The sequence below is a fragment of the Bombyx mori genome, chromosome 3 (genome assembly GCF_030269925.1).
Source record: "Bombyx mori chromosome 3, ASM3026992v2".
Taxonomy (NCBI): Eukaryota; Metazoa; Arthropoda; class Insecta; order Lepidoptera; family Bombycidae; genus Bombyx; species Bombyx mori.
In genome coordinates this window covers 3260953-3287822 of record NC_085109.1, presented here as the reverse complement: position 1 = coordinate 3287822, position 26870 = coordinate 3260953, and the positions used below count along the sequence as shown (strand labels likewise).

General features: G+C 38.4%; 2 protein-coding genes across 6 annotated transcripts in view; one reads left to right on the top strand and one right to left on the bottom strand.

The window, feature by feature from the left end:
• The window catches only part of LOC101741572 (solute carrier family 25 member 16), a 33742-nt gene extending 16275 nt beyond the window's left edge, over positions 1 to 17467 (bottom strand). Inside the window, exon 1 of one of the 2 annotated variants that reach the window (XM_062675251.1) lies at positions 17261 to 17467. The gene's annotated coding sequence lies outside the window, so the exon portion shown is untranslated. Of the gene's footprint in view, positions 1 to 1764; positions 1904 to 17260 lie in introns of those variants that run through there. The other variant, XM_062675252.1, reaches the window with a different exon arrangement.
• Positions 1753 to 26615, top strand: LOC101737684 (sialin). 4 transcript variants are annotated; one of them, XM_004926240.5, is made up of 11 exons: positions 1753 to 2071; positions 14412 to 14641; positions 16192 to 16282; positions 17062 to 17210; positions 18551 to 18698; positions 19003 to 19169; positions 19999 to 20148; positions 21192 to 21324; positions 22280 to 22435; positions 23103 to 23188; positions 23954 to 26615. In XM_004926240.5, the coding sequence occupies exons 1-11, from the start codon at positions 2038 to 2040 to the stop codon at positions 24125 to 24127; spliced, it is 1518 nt and encodes a 505-aa protein (XP_004926297.1). In that variant the 5' UTR covers positions 1753 to 2037; the 3' UTR covers positions 24128 to 26615. The 4 variants fall into 4 exon arrangements, with proteins under 4 accessions (XP_004926297.1, XP_012545934.2, XP_062530040.1 ...); XM_012690480.4 differs by lacking the exon at positions 1753 to 2071 and adding an exon at positions 12177 to 12586; XM_062674056.1 differs by lacking the exon at positions 1753 to 2071 and adding an exon at positions 12940 to 13081.
• Positions 26616 to 26870: the final 255 nt, after the last annotated feature.

The following is a 26870-nucleotide window of genomic DNA, read 5'->3' as shown; positions in this document are numbered from 1 at the left end:
ATACACTACTCGCTTGTGTATACGACTGTCAAGCCTGCGCACGTCTCATTTAACGGTTTTATTCCACGCACTTTTTTCCACGAATTTTTTCTTACGGTTTTACTATCACATTTTTTTCAGTTCGGTCGCGCAGCAAAACCCCTATCCCCTCCAAGCCTGCCGTAAGGAACTTCGTTCCAAAAACATTATTATTATTATTATTATTACTGCTTCTCGGCTAAAATATGTAGATTGGTGGTATCTAGGGGGGTCTCACAAGACGCCCTACCACAGCTAGCGTTCGTTTTTTGTTTTATTTATGTAAGTGCATAACACGAACTAAGTTTTCCAACGAGGTTTTGTAAATTTAAACATACAAACGCAGTAGTGATGTTGACGAGTCTCCAACCTACTTAATGATAGACAATCGCACCCACATATGAACGCCAGTATTGTCTACCTCTACCACTAACGAATCCTATAGAAATCGTGAATGCTCCTTAAAATAGTTTGTAAAGAGAACATCTGACACCCAATGTATTTGCTTTGCAAGCATGGAGGGGGTTTATTCATCACTCTAAAGCCGAACCGTGAGGGTTTTTGTGAATTATAAAGATGGGAACTATATTGCAATTTATAGAAGAGTAAATTTTAAACGAAATGAGTTATTAAAACTAATATGTACGAGAGGATAAAGCTCAAATTGATTATGACTTGATTCAAACATTAATTGAAGGCGAAATTATAAAGTTGTAATTAAGTTACGTGATTAAGCCTTTCGTGTACATCAGCCTTTCCCAAAGTGGGCGATAACGCACCCTTGTGGGCGCTGCAGTCCTAAAGGGGGCGGTAAGACACCCAGAAAAAAAAGAGGGCGTTGTGTAGAGGCTTGGGAGGCGATTTGTAATTTCATCTAAAAAAAAAGCTCTCGCTATAGTGGTTTTTCAATAGGTGAGAAAACTAGGGGCGCCAAAAATAATTTATTCTCCAAGTGAGCTGTAAACAAAGTAAGTTTGGGAGCCCCCGGTGTACATTATTGTACTTAGTAAAGAGTATATCTTTGTAAGTAATAAAACTTTTCTAAACCAACGTTTTACAGCTCACGACAACAATATAGGATTATTTTATAAGAAAAATTCACGTAGATCCGAAGACCAGATAGATAACAGACATTCGAAGGGAATCAAACTCGAACTCTGGAGTACTATAATCAAGTTTATAAACAACATAACTAGCGAAGTGATCTTTGCAATATATCGTCTTCTCGCATTAAAACTGTATAATCTCAAAACTTACTATAATAATTTTACAGGTGTTTTAAAGGTTCAAAATGTGATATTTTTACTAGTAATCATCTTTGCAACGTTTTTTTTTTTTTACCAGGTACATTAACTGTCTTTTAAAGTAAGGTAAAATTATGTATTAATTTTGTTAATAGTAGTCAAAACATAGGTAAATTAAAAAAAAAATTGAAACTAAACTACGCTCTTTTGACAATATTTATTAGAAAAATACTGGTGATACCAAATGATTTCGCATATTAACAAAATTTCGAATACTTTTGGAAATTGTACACTTTTAATGCGAAATGTGCAATCCATCCATGCATTGTGAAACCTACAAGCTATATTCACGGAATTAAAAAAAAAAAGAAATACAAAGTTCCAAAATTTCAAAATTATCTTGCACCTGTTGCGACATCACGGAAAACTTTATTCGTTCTCGTTCTATCGATCTGGATTATTGAAGGTCACCTTGGAAAAGCGCGAAAGCTCGAATACTTACCAACCGGAGGACGCGCGGACGTTTCGTAATTACGACACTACATGGCACCACACACGTTGCACCCGAGAAATAATTTTTAAATGAAAATAAATACCGTAGTTCAATCACACGAATACAATTGAATACATTATAAGTTCAGCGTCTCAGCGTGGTTGTGCGTGTGACAGTCACTGACAGTTGCGTTATAGCATTCGGGAGCGTCGGTCGTCGGCATTCGTTTATTTGCCTTTCGTTTTCATTGTTTTCGAAAAAGTTAAATGAAATTTACGTGACATGGACGTGCCGGCAAAGGGAAATGTTCTGGGACGTACGTAAAAAAAAACCAAATCTATTTTTGAATAATAAAACAAAAAAAAATGATTTTTTTAGCTCTATTTTCTTAAATTTTGTTTTGTGAAATGTTTTTTTTTGTAAATCAAATATAATTGTTATTGTTTTTTAATGATTCCAACTGTAATTGAATGGTAACAATGTATTTAAAAAAAAAACAATACAAAAATAAAATTAAGGTCACTTTTGAAACGTCTGAAGTCTAAGCTCGTTCAGTAGCTTTCGTCCTTGGCTTATTGTTTGAAGGACAAGATTGAAGTCACAGCGCAGACTTTTTAAATTTTCTTACTCTTCTTTTACTTCTTTTACTCTCAAATTTTAAAAGATCGTGTGTTTCGATTTACAGCCTAACTCTGCAATCGTTTTTTGCTATTAATTTACTTATTTTTAAATTAAAATTATTTTTACGGTTTTCTTATTTAGGGACTATTTTAATTATGTCTACTGCTCGCGATAATAATAAATTTACTGCTGATTTGTGGACTCGCTAAATTTCAAAACAAGAATCAAGCGATAAAAATATAGTGTCGATGCAATAGATATTGAACACCCAAACAATGAGCAAGCAAACTTGTTCGTCAGAGGACCAAACCCGCGATCCTCGGCCCAACAGTCGGGAATGGTAAGGATCGCGCAACCGAGTCAGTCAACCTAAATAAATAATATTTAAAAAAAACTAACAAAATACGTTTTTATAGAAAATCCAACTAAAAAATTGAAAATAAATATTAATAAATTTGAAATATTGAATAAAGAAAAGTTATAACTATTTTATGAACAGATATTAGTAGAAGGGTTATTTTGATAATATCCTGAAAAGCACCCCCCGCTTTTTTACAATAAAATCATTTTTTCTTACACTATTTTTTATTCTAATTTATTAAAATTTTAAAATTTATTTTCAATTTTTTATAATGGATTTTCTATAAAATCGTATTTTGTTAGTTTTTTTAAACTATTATTTATTTTTAATTTTTTAGTTGAATTAAAAAATTTTCATCATCAATCTTTTTTTTTTAAATATTGAGTTGTCATCGGTCCTTAATAAGTAGGTATACCAAATTTCGAATTATTCCGACGTTTTTAAGGGGGTCAAAATCATGTTCAAAGATTACGTTACAAACATACATACAGTCTGAAGCTAATAAAAGTGTAAAAAAGTAGTAAATTGCATGGATTATGATAAGGGCGAATAATTAAAATATTCAAATAATATAAGCAGCTTATCAACTAAATAAAACACGTTTAAATCGAACAATCCGAGCTAACAATTAATTTCATAATATATTTTTTTATCCTGTCGATATCGATCGGGATATTAGAGCGAAATTATAAAATTATTGTATTGTCATCCTTGTATGTCCTTGATGCGTGTACCTACTAATTTTAAAGTTAATCCGTCGTCTTGAAGTCGGTGAAAATAACGAAAAAGATTCTATTATATACAAACGACCATAAATAAATAAATAAAGCGAGCTAATATATTTTTTTTTATTTTTAACAAAAATCCAACATGTCTTGTGTTTCATTAAATGATGTTTCTGTTAGGATTTTTTTTTTTTTATTCATTTGCAAATTGAGAAAATTTATTTGAATTAATAATGTATATACAAATAAACTAATAAATGAATAATAATAATAATTATTTAGGTAAAGCTACTCATAAATAGAAAATACATTATAGATTAAATCAACTTCATTCGTTAAACTGTGAATGGGTCTCGCAAATATGTGATTAATAAAAATTCATAGTCACATTTGAAAAATATTTATGCAAAATCCAATATCCTTATTGATTCAGTCGTTGAATATTATTACGTGTGAATATAATACTTACATACACAAAAATTATTCATATTTCGTTAGCTGATATGTGCGTATGTTTGTATTTTCATATGGTACAATGCGTGCAATGATTCGACCACGAATATTATATATAAGTTAAGACTTAACAAGAATCTTTTTTTGTCAAGCCACTAATCCTTACTTCCCCTCCCGAAAAAACCAACGCACCGACTTTAAAAAAAAAACATCAACTTCGTTCGGTTTCCCAGAAAATAATCGAAATGAGAAATCCCTCCTTTTTTGAGGTCGATTAAAAATTAGGAAGTTATTTTTGAGTGGTGGATACTCTTTCTACCGTTCCAATATAGCACTAAAGATAAAACAGTAAAATCACTATTTGAATAATATTAAGAAGTCCGTTATTTTATCTCATTCATCACGGCTATCGAATATATATAATTCTTCTATCCGTGTGTAGGTATTTTAGTAAGCTCCTAAACGGCTGGATCGATTTTGATGTGTGTGTGTGTGTGTGTGTGTGTGTGTGCTTGTGGGTGGGTGTGTGCGTGTGTGTGTGCGTGTGCGTGTGCGTGTGCGCGTGCGTGTGCGTGTGCGTGTGCGTGTGCGTGTGCGCGTGCGTGTGCGCGTGCGTGCGCGCGTGCATGTGCGTGCGCGCGTGCATGTGCGTGCGCGCGTATGTGTGTGTGTGTGTTCCAGTCAATTTGGTGAAGGGAATTAGACTCACAATTCAGTTCACTAAAAAATTTTTTTTTATTTTATTACTTTTTGTGAAAAAGTTAGTAATTTTCGGATTTAGGACAGGACGTCTGTCAGGTCCGCTAGTAATAACATTATTTTCATTAGGTACATGAGCGGCATGATTATTTATCTATTACTGCTGATTTTTTAATTTTATCTATGCAGATATTTTAAAACAAATATTTGCTTCCGAACCCATCGCTAAATAGTTTGGTGCAAAAAATAAAATGGGTTTAGTGGTCACGATCAAATGCATCTCACATGCGAAACGTAAAAAAAACATATGTACCTGCTCATTCGAAGCATTGAGCTTTGAGCTTTATTGTCCACTATCCGAGACAAGAAAAAAAGGGACACAATGCTTTATGGTTCTTTGTATGTCTCAGTGAACAGATGAATGATTTGACCCAAACAAATATTCTGTTTTTTTGCTGAATGAGAATGGACGGGCAGTGGACGATTTTTTTCCCTACTATATCGCCGGTAGCCGGTAGCCTAAGGGCTATTTCAGCTACGCCCGGACAGGTAGGTGAGTTCACGGGCTCGACCTGACAGAATTTGATAACACTAGCCCTAGCAAGAGCAGTGCTTCGCAAAATCTACCACCGGATCGGCATCGCGACCCACTGAGAAGATCCAGCGAGAAACTCAATGGGCTGTGTCTATGGGTTAGTTTGCTCATCGAACTCTTCGTCGCAATCGATACGTTCGACCAGTGTACTTATTGCGAGTTTTTTAAGGTTCTCTATAGCGTAAAAGTTAACGCAAATTATTATGGAGTTGGATTGTTTGCCTAATTTTGCCTATAGCTTTTACGCTATCGAGGACGTTAAAAAACTCACACTAAGCACACACGATGATGACCGCCGAGTGAACGAGCATGAGTTGTGAATACAGCCCATGGACATCACAACGTGAATGCCGCCATCCGCCTTGTGAAATGAGTCTGAGTCTCAATTATATAGTATAATAGATATCCCACCGTTCAAATTTTCATAAGTGCTTCACAAGAGAAATAGAATAGCATCCACGAGTAATTACACAAGTGTTATTAATTTTGCGGCAATTTTATACTTTTACATGTGTACACGTCCTAAATACGTTTCTGCAAGCAATTGTTGTATTATTATTTAAATTTCTGTCGCTTTTCGTCGCGGATTTCGATTCGTATTTTTTGGTATCAGTTGTTAATTGTTTCATTATAAAATATTTCTGCTTCAACTAATTCCATGAAGTAAATACAAATTTTATTGTAATCTTTTCATGTTTCGTGTAGGTATTATAATAATTATTTTAACTGTTGGTATATTAGATTTATTTATCGTATTTAAACAAAAAAGTGGTCTGACTCGGTGAAAAGTGGAAATCAATTAGATTATAGTTTGGATGTTAATTAGATGGTGCGATGACCTCCGCAAGGTGGCCGGCAAGAAGTGGATGAGGAGAACGGCAGACCGGGCTCAGTGGTGTGGATTGGGAGCGACCTATATCCAGCAGTGGACGACTGTGGACTGTTGATGATGATGATGATGATGATAGTTTGGAGAGTACAATGAATGATATAGTTAGCCGGTTTCTTGTCGCAGCTTTTCTTCTAATTAGGTGGTCGTATAACGTGTCTAATTCCGAAGTAGCAGTCGAAAATGATCGGTGGTTCAATAGAGATGTTCCATTAACGTTCGTAATTATTGACAGTTCACATCCGCTGTAATAATCTGTTTGTATTTTAGAAGGTGTAACAAATAGGACAATCAATCAAGAGTGACTGGATCACGGCCATCGATATGTTTGTGTAAATAATATATTTATGTCGCGCCGCGGCGCCGGTTCGAACAATGTTCAACCACAAACGATAAGTTATTATTTAAATGGTGTCAAAGAAATAATTATGCGATAGACTTATAATAGGGTACAGCACTCTTTGTTCTTATCTACGCTGGCACAAGTTTCTTTTGCATTGAAAATCGCCTATAATATGATTTGATTAAAAACTTCGTTTAATAATATGTAGGTATATAAAGAGAAAAAAAACAATAAAAAACACGCTTAAACAGCGAACTGTATCGTACTAATAATTATTTTCAGCCTTTTTTATCCTGTTGATCAGGATATTAGTTAGAGTGAAGTTATAAAATTATTATGATCAATCCTTCAATTCATTTCAAATCTTGAATTTGGTGAAAATTACTCTCAAAGATTACGTTACGTACTAATACTTAGCAAACTAATAACACCATAAAAACAAACTTAAACAAAAAAGTCGCCGTGGCCTAAAGGATAAGACGTCCGGTGCATTCGTATCTAGCGATGCAACGGTGTTCGAATCCCGCAGGCGGGTACCAATTTTTCTAATGAAATACGTACTTAACAAATGTTCATGATTGACTTCCACGGTGAAGGAATAACATCGTGTAATAAAAATCAAACCCGCAAAATTATAATTTGCGTAATTACTGGTGGTAGGACCTCTTGTGAGTCCACACAGGTAGGTACCACCACCCCGCCTATTTCTGCCGTGAAGCAGTAATGGGTTTCGGTTTGAACTGTGGGGCAGCCGTTGTAACTATACTGAGACTTTAGAACCCATATCTTAAGGTGGGTGACGGCATTTACGTTGTAGATGTCTACGGGCTCCAGTAACCACTTAACACCAGGTGGGCTGTGTGCTCGTCCACCCATCTAAGCAATAAAAAAAAACGCAAGTGATTTGACGGCGGCAGCGGCACGTACATATTTCAATACATTCATATAGATCAAACACAAACCGTTTTTACTTTTAAATGTGAATCACAGACAGCTTCCGACTGCGCGTCATACTTACATGTACGTCAATTGATTTGAGACTACAGCGATAGGACTAATAACAACCAATATTTATTTTATTTGAAGAATGTTTTACTGAGTTAATCAATAAAGCGTAGCGTGTTTGTGGTCACGTACCGTATGTTATCCGTCGGATGTTGAACCCAAAAATGACGTGGCTTAGCGTTTATTTTCTATGAATTCGTTGCACTCTCCACGTGTAAGGCGTCTTAAGAGATCTGGCATTTTTTCATGTTCACATCGTAATCCGGACGCGGTAGATAAACATTGTTTGGTATGGGTATGGCCAAAGCCAAAAGTTTGTTTTTAACCCACTTCAAAAAAAAGAGGTCTTCAATTCGGCTGTATTTTTATATTTATTATAATTTTATTTTTGTTATTTTTTATTTGAAAGCTGGTGTTTCACGTGTCCTCCAATTTGATGAAGATATGATCATACGTTTTTTAAGGTCCCTTTAATAATGCATTATTTAATTCGGCTACATTGATGATATTCTTCATTTAATTTCATTTTGACGCTTTTATTTTTTGTTAAATTTTGCATTATCTTCATTTCTTTTTTCCAAAAATCAGATTCTGACAACCCAAGAAATTATATATATAATCTTGTGACGTTCAATAGATAACAAATCGATTATGTATTTGTAGATTATCCGTGCGTACAGTAGTATAGCTTACAATCAGCGGAATAAAACAACCTGAAGCATTGGTTGAGTGTTTTGAAACTGGCCATCAGTCTATTCCTTTTTTTAATTATTTACCATTATACGTTAATTTGAATTTTGGTAAGGCGCCTTGCCTACCATATATATGTATACCTAGCTGAGTCCCGCGATGTTACTCGCTGTTATTGTCGTATCGCGGGTGAGGCCGCGAGGCGAAGCTGGTCTAAAAAAAATTTACCTAAGTTACTCCTTATGTCATCAGCTACCTATCAGTGAAAGTTCCGTCAAAATCGGTCCAGCCGCTCCAGAGGTTAGCCGGAGCAAACAGATAGACAGAAAGACAAAAATAAAAATAAATGTTATTTTGGTGTATATGTATACCGTTATTCACATGTATGTAGTAAAAAGCGGTTATTTCAATATTAGAAACAGACACTACAATTTTATTTATATGTATAGATGATATAGAATAATCCCAAATGAATTATCAATAAAAGACTTAATTGCGTTTTCTGTAATTTAATAAGAAAACAACATTTAAAGTCCTTAATCTCTATTTAAATTAATAATTTAAACATTATTATTATACTGTGCAAAACTGAACTATTCTCTTCACTGAACAACAGATAGGTGAGTGATTCCGTCTTTGATTATACCTACTAGAGGTTCCGCAGTAGTCGAAATTCGACTATAAATAATTCTCGCCGGAACTATCATCCGCACCATCTGGATGGTTGGCGTTCCACTACAATGCGTTTTAAAAACAGTTTTCTGCCTCGCACAGTAAATCTCTGGAATTCGTTGCCATCAGCGGTCTTCCAACAACTGCGACATTGGGTTATTCAAGAAAAGAGCATATTCTTACCTGAAGGGTAGGCAACGCACTGGCGTAAACGCTGGTGACCGTGGGCGGCGGTAAATCACTTACCATCAGGTGACCCGTCTTGCTCGTTTGCCTCTTAGTTGTTATAAAAAATAAAATAAAAATATTGTAAGTTTGTACACTATTATGATTGTATTTTATACTTCTATAATCACAAATTTCGCCAAGACTACACTATAAAAATATTAACAAACACAAACAATATTTAATCTATTCTCAGTATTTCTCAGTTTGACTATTGTCAAGAGCAAAAGCTTGACAATAAATAGTATGTATGCGTGTGTGTAATGTTTTCTTTATTGATTTAATGTATCTTTTATGCATTATTTAAAAAAAATATTAGCATTGTGCACTTCTTCTCTATATTCTCTATAAGTGTGGAAAATTTCATACTCCGCCGTCCGCGCAATTTTCGTAAAAAGGGATACAAAGTTTTTGCTTCACGTATTAATATATAGATATGTAAGGAATACCCTACAAAAAGGGTATAAAACCGGCGCGCAGCTCCGTCACCGGCGCATTTGTCGGTTGACATTCGTCGAGAGAACATCGTTCAAAGACTTTAAGTGTTAATTTAGGAAACACGAATTTTATAATAATGTTGGGAGTACAGTGCCTATAAATAGCAACGCCTTTGCTCGAAACATTCATTCGATCGGCGGCGTTCGTGAGAGAAGGTAGTCGTGGACGTGGTGTGCGTGAGTCATTGTTTTAAGTCTCTGTAAACGTGTGCTAATTGTTATTTTTTTTAAATGGTTTTTCTTCTGATTCCTAATATCAGAAGTGGGATAAAGGACTCAAATAGCCCACAGTAGCGTAAAACTCTGAACTCTGAACTTTGTTTTGTTTTACAAAGACTGCTTACTTTGATGCTTTCATACTTTATTTGTTATTTTTCTTGTGTGATTGCAAATTTTAACTGTGATAATGAGACATACTGAAACTCCTAGTACACGGAGGCGACCGTCTCGAGATGATTCTCGTAATCGAAAACGATATTATGCTTTCGCGATCACAGAGATGATAGACAGAATCGCGATGCGAACGATGCGCTCGCGCACGATAGAACCTGTCGCGACATGTTCTAATGATAAGGCGCACGCTGAACAGACCACCGATATTCTACGGACAGTTACGACTCCCATGTCGAATATCGTCGGTTCGCAACAAGGCCATGTAGAATCTAGTATCCCTGGTTCTGAGGCGTCTACCCTCGCCAGTGCTTTGATAAAACTTTAATAGTGATACGGGGCATAATGGGCCCTCAGATTAGAACCGCGAACGCTAATCTACTCACGATTTGATTTCATTTTTGGTGGAGCTCTCAGGCTAGGCCGAGTCCTTGTAGGTTTCAGGCATTAGTTGTCACCAGTGACGCGTAATATCAAACAAGTAGACGGGACTATGTTGGCAATGGCAATGGTCAACTCAACTTTTGAGATTACGGCTCATTCTGAACATCACAAAATGCAAGGCAACAGACATCCGCCCTGCAGCTTCTGGTAGAAAAGACGCCACCACACCTGTGGTGAGGACTCTAATTACTGATGTCACGACTGAGGTGTATCGTTCGAGGTGAGTTCGTCGAGAACTAGGTCGAGGTAGAGCTCATCAATTGGTACCACGAAGTGAAAAGCGATATGATGCTCGCGTGGATGGGCACCGACGAGCAGCAGCCGTTTTTAAAGTCGATAATCTTGTTTTGGTAATAACTCAGTCTACAGGAAATCTAGATCCGGCAATCCTTGGACCTTACCGAATGGTGAGGATGATGCCTCACGGGCATTGCGGTTAGCTCGAACCCCTCGATGGTTCATGCGGCAGTAACACGCAAGCGACGTGCCGGTAGCTGCATAATATCGGTCGGCAGGTAAACTTGATTCCGGCATGCGTGGCCCGTATAAGGTTGTCGAAATTCTACCCAGTGGACGCTATACCCTACGGCTGCTCAGCGGCAGTTATGGCAAAGCTACGCAAGCAGCTGCACAATATATGATGTCGTGGCGGGGCGAGTGGACCCCTGAGACATGTGCTGCCTTCTTTGAGAGTCAGTAAAGTTAATAATGATCATTTTTCACAAATATACGTATTCCTATGGTGAACCTGAAGGGTGAGCTATAGATGATTGCTCTCTAGTTACGTATCCCTCACTCGGAGTCACGGTGAGATGCCTCAATACGATTGGTCTAGGCTGGCGTATTGAGAAGCCTCGGCACGTTTGAGTACTGTCAGCGTGCCGGGAAGCTTCACACGTTTGAATAAACTCTGCGTGTGGAATGCACTCGTACGTTTTTAATACGATCTTCGTACGAGTGGGTCTGGGACCATTTTACGTATCCCTCACTCGTGATTAATTCTACACGGTGAGATGCCTCAATACAATCGGCCTAGGCTGGCGTATTGAGAAGCCTCGGCACGTTTGAGTATGGTCGGCGTGTCGGGAAGCTTCACACGTTTGAATACACTCAGCGTGTGGAATGCACTCGTACGTTTTTAATACGATCTTCGTACGAGTGGGTCTGGGACCATTTTACGTATCCCTCACTCGTGTGATTAATTCTACACGGTGAGATGCCTCAAGTATTGAGAAGCCTCGGCACGTTTGAGTACTGTCAGCGTGCCGGGAAGCTTCACACGTTTGAATAAACTCTGCGTGTGGAATGCACTCGTACGTTTTTAATACGATCTTCGTACGAGTGGGTCTGGGACCATTTTACGTATCCCTCACTCGTATGATTAATTCTACACGGTGAGATGCCTCAATACAATCTGCCAAGGCTTGCGTATTGAGAAGCCTCGGCACGTTTGAGTATGGTCGGCGTGCCGGGAAGCTTCACACGTTTGAATACGCTCTGCGTGTGGAATGCACTCGTACGTTTTTAATACGATCTTCGTACGAGTGGGTCTGGGACCATTTTACAGGGATCACTGGTAACCAAATGCAGAAGACACTTAACGAAGGGCGACGCACACTGGCCTTGGATAATAACAGGAATATGCGCATTAAGAATGATTGTGCTACTGCGCGCACTGCTCCCGTGCTGCTGCCTCTGCGTGCTCATCTACTTCTGGCGTGCATACTGCGCGTACTGCTCGCGTGCCGCTACCTGCGCGCGCTCGCCTGCTTCAGACGTGCATACCGCGCGTACTGCTCGCGTGCCGTAACTGCGCGCACTCGCCTGCTTCAGACGTGCATACCGCGCGTACTGCTCGCGTGCCGCTACCTGCGCGCACTCGCCTGCTTCAGACGTGCATACTGCGCGTACTGCTTGCCTGCCGCTGGCTGCGCGAGCTCGCCTGTTTCTGGCGTGCATACTGCACGTACTGCTCGCGTGCCGCTGGCTGCGCGTGCTCATCTACTTCTGGCGTGCATACTGCGCGTACTGCTCGCGTGCCGCTACCTGCGCGCGCTCGCCTGCTTCAGACGTGCATACCGCACGTGCTGCTTATGTGCACACTGCACGTGATGCTCGCGAACCGCCGACTTCACGGGCCATAAGACTGGCAGTGACGCAGAGGGCGATGTCGCTCGATCTGCGGCCTGCTGCTTCACTCGTTGGGAACTATGATGCCTTTGGTGAGTAGTTCGTTTGCAGTCCTGCTGAGCTACTTATGCGCTCCGCCTGCATTTTCAGGATTATCTATCAGGATGGTCGAGCGGGACGCCCGCCACACGTGGTGCAGACTCACATCGTGGAGCTCAGACTGCAGACGGCTGCCCTGCTGAACTTTCGGGAGGCGCGGACCTAACAAGATCTTTCGCACGCTTCCGCATCATCGTTACGAGTGGACCCCAACTATGTGGTCGAGGACGAACCACAGTCAGGAGAGGCCGTGTAAGGAATACCCTACAAAAAGGGTATAAAACCGGCGCGCAGCTCCGTCACCGGCGCATTTGTCGGTTGACATTCGTCGAGAGAACATCGTTCAAAGACTTTAAGTGTTAATTTAGGAAACACGAATTTTATAATAATGTTGAGAGTACAGTGCCTATAAATAGCAACGCCTTTGCTCGAAACATTCATTCGATCGGCGGCGTTCGTGAGAGAAGGTAGTCGTGGACGTGGTGTGCGTGAGTCATTGTTTTAAGTCTCTGTAAACGTGTGCTAATTGTTATTTTTTTTAAATGGTTTTTCTTCTGATTCCTAATAGATATATAATTCAAGGATTCAGTCTAAGAAAAATATTTTTTTAAAACTAATGAGTTTTAAAGGTTATAAATGATAAGGGTTTTTTTTACACATATATTTAGAAACACAATGCAAAGGTGTTGCATGGTAATTATGGTAATTTTACAAGAAGTCCAATTTCAAACTGAATTCACTGATGCTAGAGAAGTAACAGTACTTAGGATTTAAAAAAAAAGAACTTGCTTGCTCTTCTCTGCTGTTTATTATTTGTAATAATAGCCCTTGCAACAACAACCCAAATATCAAATTTATATTGTGCGTGTCTTAAACAGGAACACGATAAAGTTATCTATTTAAAATATAACGCTTTAGAGATTCCGTACTTAGATTACAATGCATACTACAATACCAGTTGTTGAACTGTATTTACTTTAAATCTTTGGGGGTTTGATTACATGTAATAATCATCTGCCGCCCTTAGGTTAAAGATGATACTTGTTTTTTTCTTTCCCACCTATACCCTGGTAGCATAAGGGACTGTTCTGGGTATGCTGTGACTGATAGGTGAGCTGGCTGGACTCAACCTGGGATAATATACTAACCCTGGTCATGATAAGAGCAGTGTTTCGCAGAATCTAGTTACCACACGATCAGAACCACGACCCACTGAGAAGATCCGGCGAGAGACTCAGTGAGCTGTGTCTATGAGCTAGTTTGCACGTCGAACTCTTCCATTCCATCGCGTTCCATTCCATCCTGTCCCTATGTACATTGATAGATGTAAACATCAAGCAACAGTGTACATGTAATTATTTTTTTAAACAAAATGGTAACTTATCTTAACGGTTTCCTTATCATGAAATCAGTTGCGTGGACTATAAGCAGATGAGATGATGTGCAGGATGTTAAGGCACCCATTAAATAAAATAAAAATTAATTCCTCTTCCTTGCGTCGATAATCCTCAATGCTGACGATTGTGGCTAAATTAAATAACTTTAATAATCTTTAATAACTGGATTATCCTGCGCCAGCCCTGCCTATCCTCAGTGGCGCGGAGGGTATAAACCTGAATTATCGGACTTATTAATCAAACGTTACTATTATTTTTCGTTCTCAATTATTAACTATTATTATCTTCGGTTTTCTCGAGTGTAAACATGATTAAAATCCTCTAAATCCTCCGTTACTGAGAAAATTATAAAGTATTCCAAACTTCGAACGCAAAGAACTTTAATGAGTAAAATTAATTTTTGATGTCAATTTTCTTCTAGGTGTCGTCCCAGCACGCTATGTCCTCGCCGTCCTTGGCTCCATTGGCATGGCCATAGTCTACGGGTTGAAGGTCAATCTGTCGGTGGCGCTAGTGGGGATGCTGAACAAAACAGCGATCAAAATAGCTCTGGGCAATAAGAGTCATGACGAAACTTTATTTAAGAACCTGTCAGTGATACCCGACGATGAGGAATGCCAGCCAACTGGTGGATCTAATAGAAACGCTACGGTGAGATTTAGTTATCAACTAATAAGGATTAACTATTTAATGGAATTCTATGGAATTTTTCATCTCTTTGATAGCTGACGTTGGCCACAATTATCGGACATAGCGTTAACAATTCAAATACTAAATTGCAAACAACTTGATTTCAATGAGCACCCAGCATTCTTGAGAACACTGAAATTGCTACTAGCAGCATAAAAGTGTGTATTAACTAAAACAAATTTTGCTATAAAATATATTAAAAAAATGCTTCGATGAATGGTTTAAGACGATTGCATCATCTCGTTTTTACCATCGCATCGTACACTTAATATGTCCGCCCGCGGAGCAGTGTGCTCAGTGCGAGCTTTTTAATGTTCTCGATAGCGTAAAAGATAACGCAAGTATGCAGTTGAAATAGCGCCCCTAGCGTCAAACATAGGCAAAAATTCCATATAAATAACAACCGTATTACAACCTCTTGTTAAGAAACTCTTATTACAACCGTTATGGAATATTTTTGTAAAAAAGTTTTTTTTCTTAATTAAAAAGTGCCGAAGAATCTTCAAAAACTAAATTTACTAATCGTAACTTTTTAATGAAATCATGAAAATTTTAGGTGTACATTTTTTTCGGGTAGTGGGCCGAACCTCCTACGAGGTCCCCGCGCAAAAGGGGCGCGCGGGGTATGTGAGACTCTACGATCTGCATGGTGTTGTGAGCAGACCGCGGGCCCAATAATTTTAAGGCCCACCCACTAAACGACTCCCCTGCACTCTTACACCCGACATCCGATCCCCTCCGAGGTCAGAACCCGGATGAGGTAGGGTTACCGTGGTCAACACTACAACCAGACGGCGCGGCTCACCCCAAGGACGCCCAACCGACGAAGCCTTCGAGGCGAATCGAAGGCTCTGAAACGTCGGCCGTCTCGGTACGGCAACCCGTCGGGCCGCCCAGACGGTGCCGCTGATGTCCCGGAATACCCCGCTGGACCAGAACCAGCCTGCCGGGTCGGGACGCGATACACCGCCAACCGGTCTCTCTATACCTATATACTCCTCGGCAGCGCGCTAGAGTGCTGTTAGCGCGCCGCGCGGCCTCTACCCCCTCAGGTCGCCCCTTGACCTTCACCGGAGGGACGCCGCTACCTACAGGAAATATTTCAATAAAAATAAATAGCCTTGAAATAGGTTATAATTTGATGAGGTTAATATTTGATGAGTTTTCGTTGGAATCGTTCCAACTGAGCGAATTTTTCAGGGTTACAATTTTTTTTATTACAAAGACAGTATATTATATTTTGCGCACGCGCAAACATTCTGAGATAAAATGACTTCTACCGTCGCGGTGTCGCTCGAAAACTGGACAAGGAAAGCTGCCATGTATAAGAACAGGCCTTTTATATTAATGTAATTAACGAAGATTTAGAAGTATATATAAATAATTAAAATTTCATGCGATTACTGTGCTTCAATCCAGCATTTTTCTCCGATCAAATAAATTTAGCGATACAGAGAATCCCGACCGAGTCACTAACGAAATAGTAATTATAAAATAGATATTTTTTTTAGGAATTGGTGGGACCGTTCGTTTGGTCATCCGAAGTGCAGGGAATCGTTTTGAGTTGCTACTTCTGGGGTTATTTCGTCTCCCAAATACCTGGTAAGTGAATACATATCTTTACCAAATCTACTGGTGGTAGGACCTCTTGTGAGTCCGCACGGGTAGGTACCACTACCTCGCCTTTTTCTGCCATGAAGCAGTAATGCGTTTCGGTTTAAAGGGTTGGGCAGCCGTTGTAACTATACTGAGACCTTAGAACTTATATCTCAAGATGAATGGCGCATTTACGTAGTAGATGTCTATGGGCTCCAGTAATCACTTAACGCCAGGTGGGCTGTGAGCTCGTCCACCCATCTAAGCCATAAAAAAAATCGTCTAGATGATGGATCAAAGTGGCGTCTATTTAAAAGATTATCGATTGGAACAGGTCCCGCATCGCGCGTGACTGTACTCTTCGTTGATGTAACAGTGAGTGTTCGAGAAACTTCCAATAAATACATTGAACCGAATGTGTGTCATGAAAATATTCGAGAGATCCGGGCGTAATATCTAATCCCATCAATATTACCTAATCGTTTTTTAATTGCCAGCAATGACAGATGATCAAACCAATCCCGGAAGGAAAGGTTTATTGACAATTTTATGAAATAATTATAAATAGATGCATGTTCTAATAATACACACTGATTTTATGAAATAAATGTATTTTGTAATTATTGATAGATACTATTCGTAAGGTATTTGGATTCCTAAAATAACAAGAACTTTATGCGGTGTTATTTTTTATTTGTTTTATATATGATAGATTTTTGTGGTTTGTCGAACGTAAGCATTGCACTGAAATTATTTTTATTGATCACCGTTTTGTTTTTTTTCAGGGGCTAGAGTAGCAGAACTTTTCTCGGCGAAATGGGTGATGTTCTTCAGTGTAGCCATCAACGTGGTTTGCACATTGCTCACCCCGGTGATGGCAGAGGCACATTATATTGCCGTTGTAATCATGCGAGTCGGAGAAGGCATAGGTGGGGTAAGTTGTTTGATGGTGAGATTTTGATTTTGAAAACGATAAGTACGTACCTATAAATGGCTGTCGCTGCCATAGCTTGGACGTTAGGTAGTTTAATTTTTTTGCCACACTTGTTCAATTTTTTTGTTAAGCTTTGTTCGAAGCGTCAAGCGTCACTTATTCGTAAACAAAAATTGCATTCACCTAGCTACAGTGCTCGCGAATACGTGCAAAGCATATTAATTAATGTTGTTTTGTCTTCACATTCATTTGACAAAAGCAAAAGTTGTATTTATATCTCTCTCGCTCTCTCTCTCTCTCTGGGTTTTTACACTTCAATATTATCAAGTTTTTTGTTTTAAGCTATGATATATGGATTATTAGGTATCAATGTCAATCGTTTAGAAATATTGTTCAGAAAAACATTAAAACTAAAAGTTCATCAATAATTTTACGTTCAGAAATGAAATTATCAGGAGCAATTTTCCTTCATCGGATCTGTTAGATACTCGTTAATTTTATAATATCGCTTATATAATACATTTTTGCTTACATTTTTACCTCTATTTTTGTAACTAGTATCTCGGTAAATTTAGTTATCTGTTGTATATAGGCTCATTCTGAATTGAATACATCGTTGAGCTATGTATAACATTCGCAAATATTTTACTGACCACATATACTACAATACGATCACATATTTTTCCCGTTAGCCTGTTTTGATATGAAAGTGACCTCTGTTATTGCTATATATGAAGGCGTGACCTGATTCGCAAAATTTATTGTTTTTTAACATCGCCTTGCACCGAGTGTTCCACATATCGCAGTTTATTTACAGAATCATTCGTGATGTGGCCTCGTCAGCTAACATAAGGAATTTATTAGTATTGTTTTAATAATTTGAAACTGTGTGCTTGACAGTACGGTTGTATTTTAAATCGTATTGGAGATTTCGATTATTTAAATAGGGCCATTTCAAGGACATTAAAGAATTATATATCTTACGAAAATATAAAATTTTTTAAAGGCCATCGATCATCATGACTTTCTCGTATGTAGGTAAAACTTATATCAAGTTAAAACAAATGATACTTTTGCGGGTTTGATTATTAATTTTTACACGATGTTATTTATTCCTTGGAAGTCAATCGTGAACGTTTGTTAAGTACGTATTTCATTAGTACCCGCCTGCGGGATTCGAACATCGTTGCATCGCTAGATACGAATGCACCGGACGTCTTATCCTTTAGGCCACGACGACCTTAAAGTCTAAAACTGTTTAAGCTCATACCTAGCACAGCTAAATCAAGAACGCGTGCTAAGCCGTATTATTGAAAGTTAAAATAGTAGTTATTTTTTAGGGAGTAACATTTCCAGCGATGCATGTCTTGTTATCAAAATGGGCGCCTCCAGCTGAACGAAGTGTCATGGCGGCGTTGGTTTACGCGGGAACTTCTCTTGGTACTGTCATTTCTATGTTGATGGCTGGCGTTCTTACTGCTAATGTTGGTAAGGGTTATTTACTTTTACTTATAATATAAAATTAAAAGAATCAAATCGACAAATTGTTTGTAATTTGTACATTTTTCTGTTGCCGTTTTCTGGTGTTGCTTTGTCCTGTATTACTTGTCTTATTTTTCGAAAATTGATCTTTTCGTTGTGGTTCTATAAGTACGTTCCAAATTTAAATTATTCTGTAATTTGTTATAGACGATGCGGGTAACATGAATAATGCACACAAGTACTGCACATGTTTTTTTTGTTTTAAGCTGTGCAGTTGAATATTTTATTTCATTATTTCCGTTATATTAAGGTTGGGAGAGTGTTTTCTACGTGATGGGTGGTCTGTCGTGCGTCTGGTGTGTGCTTTGGGTGATCTTAGTCCAGGACTCACCCCAGCAACAGCCACTTATCAGCGCGGAAGAGAGAAGCATGATCGTGAGCTCGCTGGGCGGAAAAACTAATGACAAATCCCATAAGGTAATTTTTAGGATGAAATTTCCGAGCAGACGTTCTTAGATGAAAAAAATCGTCGATAATATATCTTTAATCTCCTGTTTATTATTCCTTTTATTTCCGTGGCTTGAATGCTTTACAGTTTTACTGTCTTCCGTGACTACTGTAACGTTAAAAAAGAAAAATAGGTTAATCCGTGAAAGTAGGTTTAATTTTGTCTACGATAACTGCAAACCGATGAAAATACTAGAATAGCTGATTGGTCTAGATGACCAGAAAAGTTTACGGCCTATTGGGTGTTTGGTTACCTAAGCCGAGATCATGCATAATCCAAGGTTCACGAGACAAGTCGCTAGTGTGTTAAGATTCTCCCACCCTTCAAACCGTGTAATTATTGGTAATACTACCTGCTCTTGTAGACTTACAACAATAGACACCTTTTTTTTCCTACCTAAGCTGTTAGCCTTGAGAGGCTATATCAGCGTCGCCTTAACTAGTAGGTGAGCTCACGGGGCTCAAACCTGATGACGTTGCTAACACGAACCCTAGCAAGAGCCGAGCTTCGCAGAATCTACCACCGGATCGGAAACGCGACCCACTAAGAAGATCCGGCGAGAAACTCATTGGGATGTGTCTGAAGGTTAATTCGCTCGTCGAGCCCTTCATCGCAAGCGACGGGTTCGACGAGGACGATGAACGGACTTACAACAATAGACAACAACAACAACAAACTTACAGCGTGCCCTAACACAACATATATTTATGGGTTATCTCAATGTTATTGTTATGTCGCGAAAGTCGTTTGTCAACTTACTCATTTCGGGAGTTCTAATCAAGTTTGAAATTTGTACAGAAATTACCTGTACCTTGGAGTAAGGTGCTCAAGTCACCCCCGTTCCTGGCGATCTTAGTGTCGCACGCGTGCTCCAACTGGGGCTGGTACATGTTACTTATCGAGACACCTTTCTATATGGACCAAGTACTCAAGTTCGACATGACCGAGGTGAGTGGAACTCGATAACATTTCATTTTTTATTGCTTAGATGGGTGGACGAACTCACAGCCCACATGGTGTTAAGTGGTTACTGGAGCCCATAGACATCTACAACGTAAATGCGCCACCCACCTTGAGATATAAGTTCTAAAGTCTCAGTATAGTTACAACGGCTGCCCCAACCTTCAAACCGAAACGCATTACTGCTTCACGGAAGAAATAGGCAGGGCGGTGGTACCTACCCGCGCGGATTCACAAGTGGTCCTACCACCAGTAGGCACCGGTAGCATATACCAGATGGCCAGCCAGCCGTGTGGTAAGTGATTATCGTCATATGGCAAAGCACCCTGCCGTTACATACCGCCAAGGACTCTGCAGATCTCACTTGAAGCACATGTCGTAGTGCCCAAGAAACAACTTGAAGAACATGAGGAAGAATTCATTACGGGTGTTGACTTTTTTTTTCTCACTGTTTATTAAAGTTATTATTGCAATACAACTTTATGGTGTATGTAATTTTATGGTGTTGAGCTCATCGTCTTCCATTAATTGAATAGATGTTAGATAGAACGTCTCACTCCAACCTCAAGACGAGGTCAAAATAATACTATACTATTTACGTATGTGCTCTACCTATCAAACCGAAACGCATGACTGCTCCCCGCCACCTATACACATGATTGTGGTAAACTTCACCCATTAGCAAAATCACAATGATTTAAAGACATTGAAATAAGGCAAGTTTTTATTTTTTTATTGCTTAGATGGGTGGACGAGCTCACAGCCCACCTGGTATTAAGTGGTTACTGGAGCCCATAGACATATACAACGTAAATGCGCCACCCACCTTGAGATATAAGTTCTAAGGTCTCAGGAATAGTTACAACGGCTGCCCCACTCTTCAAACCGAAACGCATTACTGCTTCACGGCAGAAATAAGCAGGGTGGTGGTACCTACCCGCGCGGACTCTCAAGAGGTCCTATCACCAGTAAAATAGTACTTCTGTCTGTTGCAACAAAGTTGGGTATCAGTCTGGCATCGTTTATTTCAGAATGCGGTCATAACTGCTCTCCCGTTCCTTTCCCTGTGGATTTTCAGTATTGCTCTGAGCAGAACCTTAGATTGGCTTCGTTCTAAGAACATTATCACAACTACTACAGCTAGAAAGATTGGCACTCTGTTCGGTGAGTGATGTATTTATAAGCATACATATAATATGTATATCATAGTATTAGTAGGAATATTGTTACAAGGAAAACATTGTTTGATTATATCGTTATTATAAGAAATTTATACTTAACTATAGTCGGGGTTTTTTTAATGTTAATGTGATTTTTTGAATGAGCAAGTAGCGTTAGAACGACAACTAAAAACATTTTGTGATTTTTACTATCACCAATTGGTCTGACCAAATCCGCACAATACATGATTCTACCGTTCAGGATACTCTCCGATTAGCTTACGCAAGCTTAGAAGGCGTATCATCGTGAGGACGAGGAGAATGAAAGTGGTCACGATCTTCGGACGTGATGAGCACGACTGGAGGTGGAGGATATTTGCTGACACTGCTATCGGTCGCGTCACTGGATACGGCTTTTTTTATTTTTTTATTGCTTAGATGGGTGGACGAGGTCACAGGCCCCTGGTGTTAAGTGGTTACTGGAAACCATAGACATCTACAACGTAAATGCGCGACCCACTTTGAGATATAAGTTCTAAGGTCTCAAGTATAGTTTTACAACGGCTGCCCCACCCTTCAAACCGAAACGCATTACTGCTTCACGGCAGAAATAGGCAGGGCGGTGGTACCTTCCCGCGCGGTCTCACAAGAGTCCTACCACCAGTAATTACGCAAATTATAATTTTGCGGATTGGACTTTATTACACGATGTTATTCCTTCACCGTGGACGTCAATCGTGAACATTCGTTGAGTACGTATTTCATTAGAAAAATTGGTACCCGCTTGAGATTCGAACACCGGTGCATCGCTCAGCACGTATGCACCGGACGTCTTATCCTTTAGGCCACGACGACTTCACGGCTTTGTTAATACATTGCGGACTAATTTATAGGGCTTGATCAATATGTAAATTGGTTATATGTATTCTGTGTGTGATGTTTGTACGTTTATTGTCCAGCTTCACTGGTACCGGCAGCCTGTCTACTGGGGCTATGCTACATCGGGTGTAACCGCGCTGGCGCCGTGGTGCTGATGGCCGTGGGCATCACCAGCATCGGCGGAATGTTCTGCGGATTCCTTTCTAATCACATCGACATTGCTCCTAACTTTGCCGGTGAGCTTCTTCAGCAGCTTCTATCCAGGAAGACGACCCTTCTTGAATACATTGGACAAGTAGTGTCGCATTGTCCGTAACTACTAAAATGTATTTTTCTTCTTTTTTTAAATATGACAGTTAGCTATATGCGATGCCATCGTTGACAGTAAGATCTATGGTTGACAGTGTCGATTTTATAAAAATCTTCAATTGTTAAATACATACATAATTGGTTATATGAAAAAATATTTGGCGCGAAATGAGATGAGATGAAACAAAGGCTCAATAAAATGGTTCTTATTGCTTGAGACTTTTTGGAAGGACCTTGTTTCATTTTCCCAAAATCTTACCCTTTCACAAAAACGTTCAACGAATAATAAACCACTTTTATAAATCTTTAACCTGGAAAAATACAATATTAATAAAATAAAACAATACACACAATTTCGCTCGTCGAAGTCGCGATCCCGCCAAAAAATGTGGTATTGCAAATGGAAAAAAATATATTTTTTATTTAAGCTTTTTGTTTCATTTTCCTATGATATACTAGAATCGTGACCACAAATACTGTAAGCGCTTCCGATTTATTAAAAAAAAAACTATATTATACAGTATTCGTTAAGCTAATTTTTGTTTTTCAATAGTAGTTCAGTAATTCACTTGCAGTTGAAAACATTCGTTGCAGGCACCCTGATGGCGATGACAAACACGGTGGCTACCATCCCGGGAATTGTGGTCCCCATTTTTGTTGGAATCCTGACCCACGGGAATGTAAGTGAACTCAGGATATTCAATATTGAATTTACTTTACAGGTTGTGCAGCTTAGGGCCCACCGCGATTTAATTTGACGAGTGAATGATTTATTTTATTATCGAATAATCTTTAAGAAGTTTAATTATTGTGGCAAACAACGTTGTTTCTAAATTTTTTTTGGCGAGCTTACAGGCCACTTGTGAGCATTTGGTGAGCAAGTGGCTGCCCAGTGACGACAACCCGGAGCACGGCACTGACGCAATCATTGTCTAAAAAATAACATGTCATAGCGCTCATTAAATGTGGAAGGGTTTCGTTATAGTGCCAGATGGTGCGGCAAAATAATGATCCATTGTGTTACCGGTAACTACAGCAGTTCAAAGCAAAATGGATCAGCCCCACTCCGGTATAACGGCAACGCAAAACCGCCGTCGCCTGAAGCATGTCTTCTCGGATCCCCCCCGATCCACTTTTAGTGCTCGTAGATCCAAAAGCACCTGTGACCGTCCTCCTCGAACTTTTCGAGGAGTCGATGACCGAACCAACCAATAAACAGCCTACTGATTTTCTCAGCGGATCTTCTCAGTGGGTCGTGATCCCGATCCTGTGGTAGATTTTGCGAGACGCTGCTCTCGCTAGGGCAAACTTAGCAACGTTAGCCAACTCTTTGAGGTCGAGCCCGTGAGCTCACCTACCTGTCCGGGGTGATTTCAAAGAATTCCACAGACTATCCCATTTAATAACTTGACAAGTGTGAAAGCTGACGAATCATTTTCTTTTAGCAAACTATTTCGGCTTGGCGTGTCATATTCTTCGTGACAATTGGACTCTACATTATTGAAATTATAGCGTACACTTTATTCGGTTCTGGGGAAGAGCAGTCTTGGAACAAAGTGACAGAAAATAAAGAGGACTTTGAGGTGAAGCCTCTCAAGAACGAAAAGACGCACGTCTAAATGATTATCTGTGATCATTAGATTGTTTCGATACTTAAATCACTTTATGGTTACTTAATGATCGCGTTGGAGTCCACGTGTCTCTCGGTACCTATCTAAGAAAGTTTAAATGATAAAGAATAAATAAAAGACTGTGGACAAATTACACACGGTCATCTGACCCTGAACTAGTATTCCCTGTACTATGGGAAACAGAGACTGATACATGCATATTACATAATATTATGTTTAAAAATGTACTTATTGGAGGAAAAAGTGATTTTTATATCGTAGAGTTTATACAAATATTTTCATTTGATTATTTCCAACTAATAAATTATGTAATATGTTATGACTAAGATTGACGGTAGTTAAATCAAATGTCGACGCACAACACTTTAATCGTCTGTGACCACGAAATTGTACTCGCAATTGGAAATAGTAAAATGAACATTAATTAACGCAAAATTTAAAAGTAAAATACTAATATTGGTACTTACGTATTAACGCCACCGCGGCAAAAATTCTATTAAAAGCCGATAAAAGCAATCTTTAAGTTTTTATATAGTAGCCTTATTGTTTGTACGCAGCAACTTGTTATTTATTTGCGCACGAAGCTATCTTTTGGTTTTCTTATTGTTTCCTAATTTTTAGCTGATTTTTGAGGTTAAGTTTGAATCCGCCTTATCTCCGGCGCTGCGGGAAGAGCAGCCCTTCCGCCCTTGCGTGCCGAAGCACGGTCATTCGTGCTCCGCTTCGTAGCTTCGGATTGCTGGTCCAGCCTCAGCCGCTCCGTCTCGCACTGTTTCCGTGCTCCGTCACAGCGGGCGAGGACTGCTCCTCCCTCCGCGCCTCTGGTTTTTATATACACTCTAGGGGTAGGGCAGACAAGACCAGGTGGAAAGTGGGGTGCTCTGATTCGCTTTTCCATATTTTTCGAATATTTATGCAATTTTATTACCAAAACACGAGCAATTTTACTATAATAGAATTTTTGCCGAGGTGGCGTTAGTACGTAAGTACCCTAATATTTATTTATTTGATCAACTGTTAAAACGCTTTTAAAAATAAAATAAATTGACACTACCTTTGATGCATTTTATCACTATAATATGTATTTAGTTTTATTGATTTATATTTCGGATTAAATTTAACAAAATAACAATTTTAATGTAGTTTTTATATTTGTCATTTTATATAACGTTATAGCGTTATATTAAACAAAAATAAAAATACAAATTTAAACTACTACTACGATTTATCTCACGTTTTTTATTGTCATTATATTATTTCCGATGTTACGAATATTTTACAGTACAGAAAAAAACACACAAAAATAAATAATACTAGCTGACCCGGCAGACTTCGTAGTGCCTCAATCGATAAATAAAACACCTAAACTTTTGTATAAAATAAACTTAAAACAAACAAAAGGAATCCGTCCGACGGGGGACAGACACATCAAAGGAAAAACAAAATTGTTATTTTTATTTAATTCCGATCATTTTTATATTTATCTACCTTTTAAACCTTCTCTGGACTTCCACAAATAATTCAAGCCCAAAATTAGCCAAATCGGTCTAGCCGTTCTCGAGTTTTAGCGAGACTAACGAACAACATTTCATTTATATATATATATATATATATATATACTAAGCTAAAAATTGCATTTATGAACCTGGCACTCAGTTGTCTACCAAATATTATCTCGATTATTTAGTAATTACAGTACATCTGAAGTACATAATTATCTAATTAACTGTACATTTCAATATATTTAATAAATAATAAATAAAGTGTTTATTTGTAACGCCAAAATAAAAGCTAAGCTTACTAAACGCTTAGTTGAAGTTTTATATGCGGCACTTTTCTTTCTTTTTTCTGTCTGCGTGTTTGTTTGATCTGCCTTAATTCGGCTGGACCGATTTTGACGGAGCCTCAATTGACAGATAGCTACTATTGACAGATGTTATAAGGAGTAATTTAGGTTAGATTTATTATAGAAAAAAAGAGCTAAATCTGATTTAAATAAAGAAATCTTTTTTTTTTATATTTTTATTTATCACAGCTAACGGTGACCGTACTTAGTTAGTTATTAAAATAAAAATATAACTGACTGAAAGAATTGTTATTATTTTATTTTTAAACAATAATTACAATCTGATTATAATCGAATTACTATTTTAGGTATAAAGATGGTAGTGTTAGTTAGAATATTCCAAAAGAAACTGAACAGTATTCTGTGAATATTCGTTCGTGTCTCTACTTAAAATTGAATAGGGACTCTATTTAAATCTTCTTTAAGAATATTAAGTAGATTTAGTTTCGTAAGATTTTAAATTGTTTATCGGCATTTTTAATGTTAAGCTTTTTATAATTAAAATCTATGAATAAACACATCATATTTATGAGTTTGTATCAAACGCTATGCGCTTAACAGTGTGTTTATTATCTATGGATACGTCTGTACTTATTCGAAATGATATTTTAATAAATCATGTGACTTGAAGTCTTTTTATTTTTTTAAGTTTAAGTGCATATTCCAATTTCAACAAAAAAATTCAGCGGCTTTTCTTAGGGTAATTCCAATAAAATTGAGATTATAATGGTTCCAGCGGTTTAAATTTTCACGTACGATGCATTATTATACATAGTTCATTGCAAAATATACACAAAAACTTTAAAAAACTATCTTGATCCGATTCACTTTGGCTTTGGGATGAATCGGGTCAGGTATGGAGATAATAGTTTTTCAATAGGGCTG

Bases quoted from the DNA above. Each gene is read 5' to 3' on its own strand.
- LOC101737684 (XM_012690480.4), top strand. From the start codon at position 12,532: ATGTCGCTCGATCTGCGGCCTGCTGCTTCACTCGTTGGGAACTATGAT. The intron at 19,170-19,998 runs GTAATTTTTAGG...AAATTTGTACAG, and splicing joins CTAATGACAAATCCCATAAG to AAATTACCTGTACCTTGGAG. The intron at 23,189-23,953 runs GTAAGTGAACTC...ATTTTCTTTTAG, and splicing joins GAATCCTGACCCACGGGAAT to CAAACTATTTCGGCTTGGCG.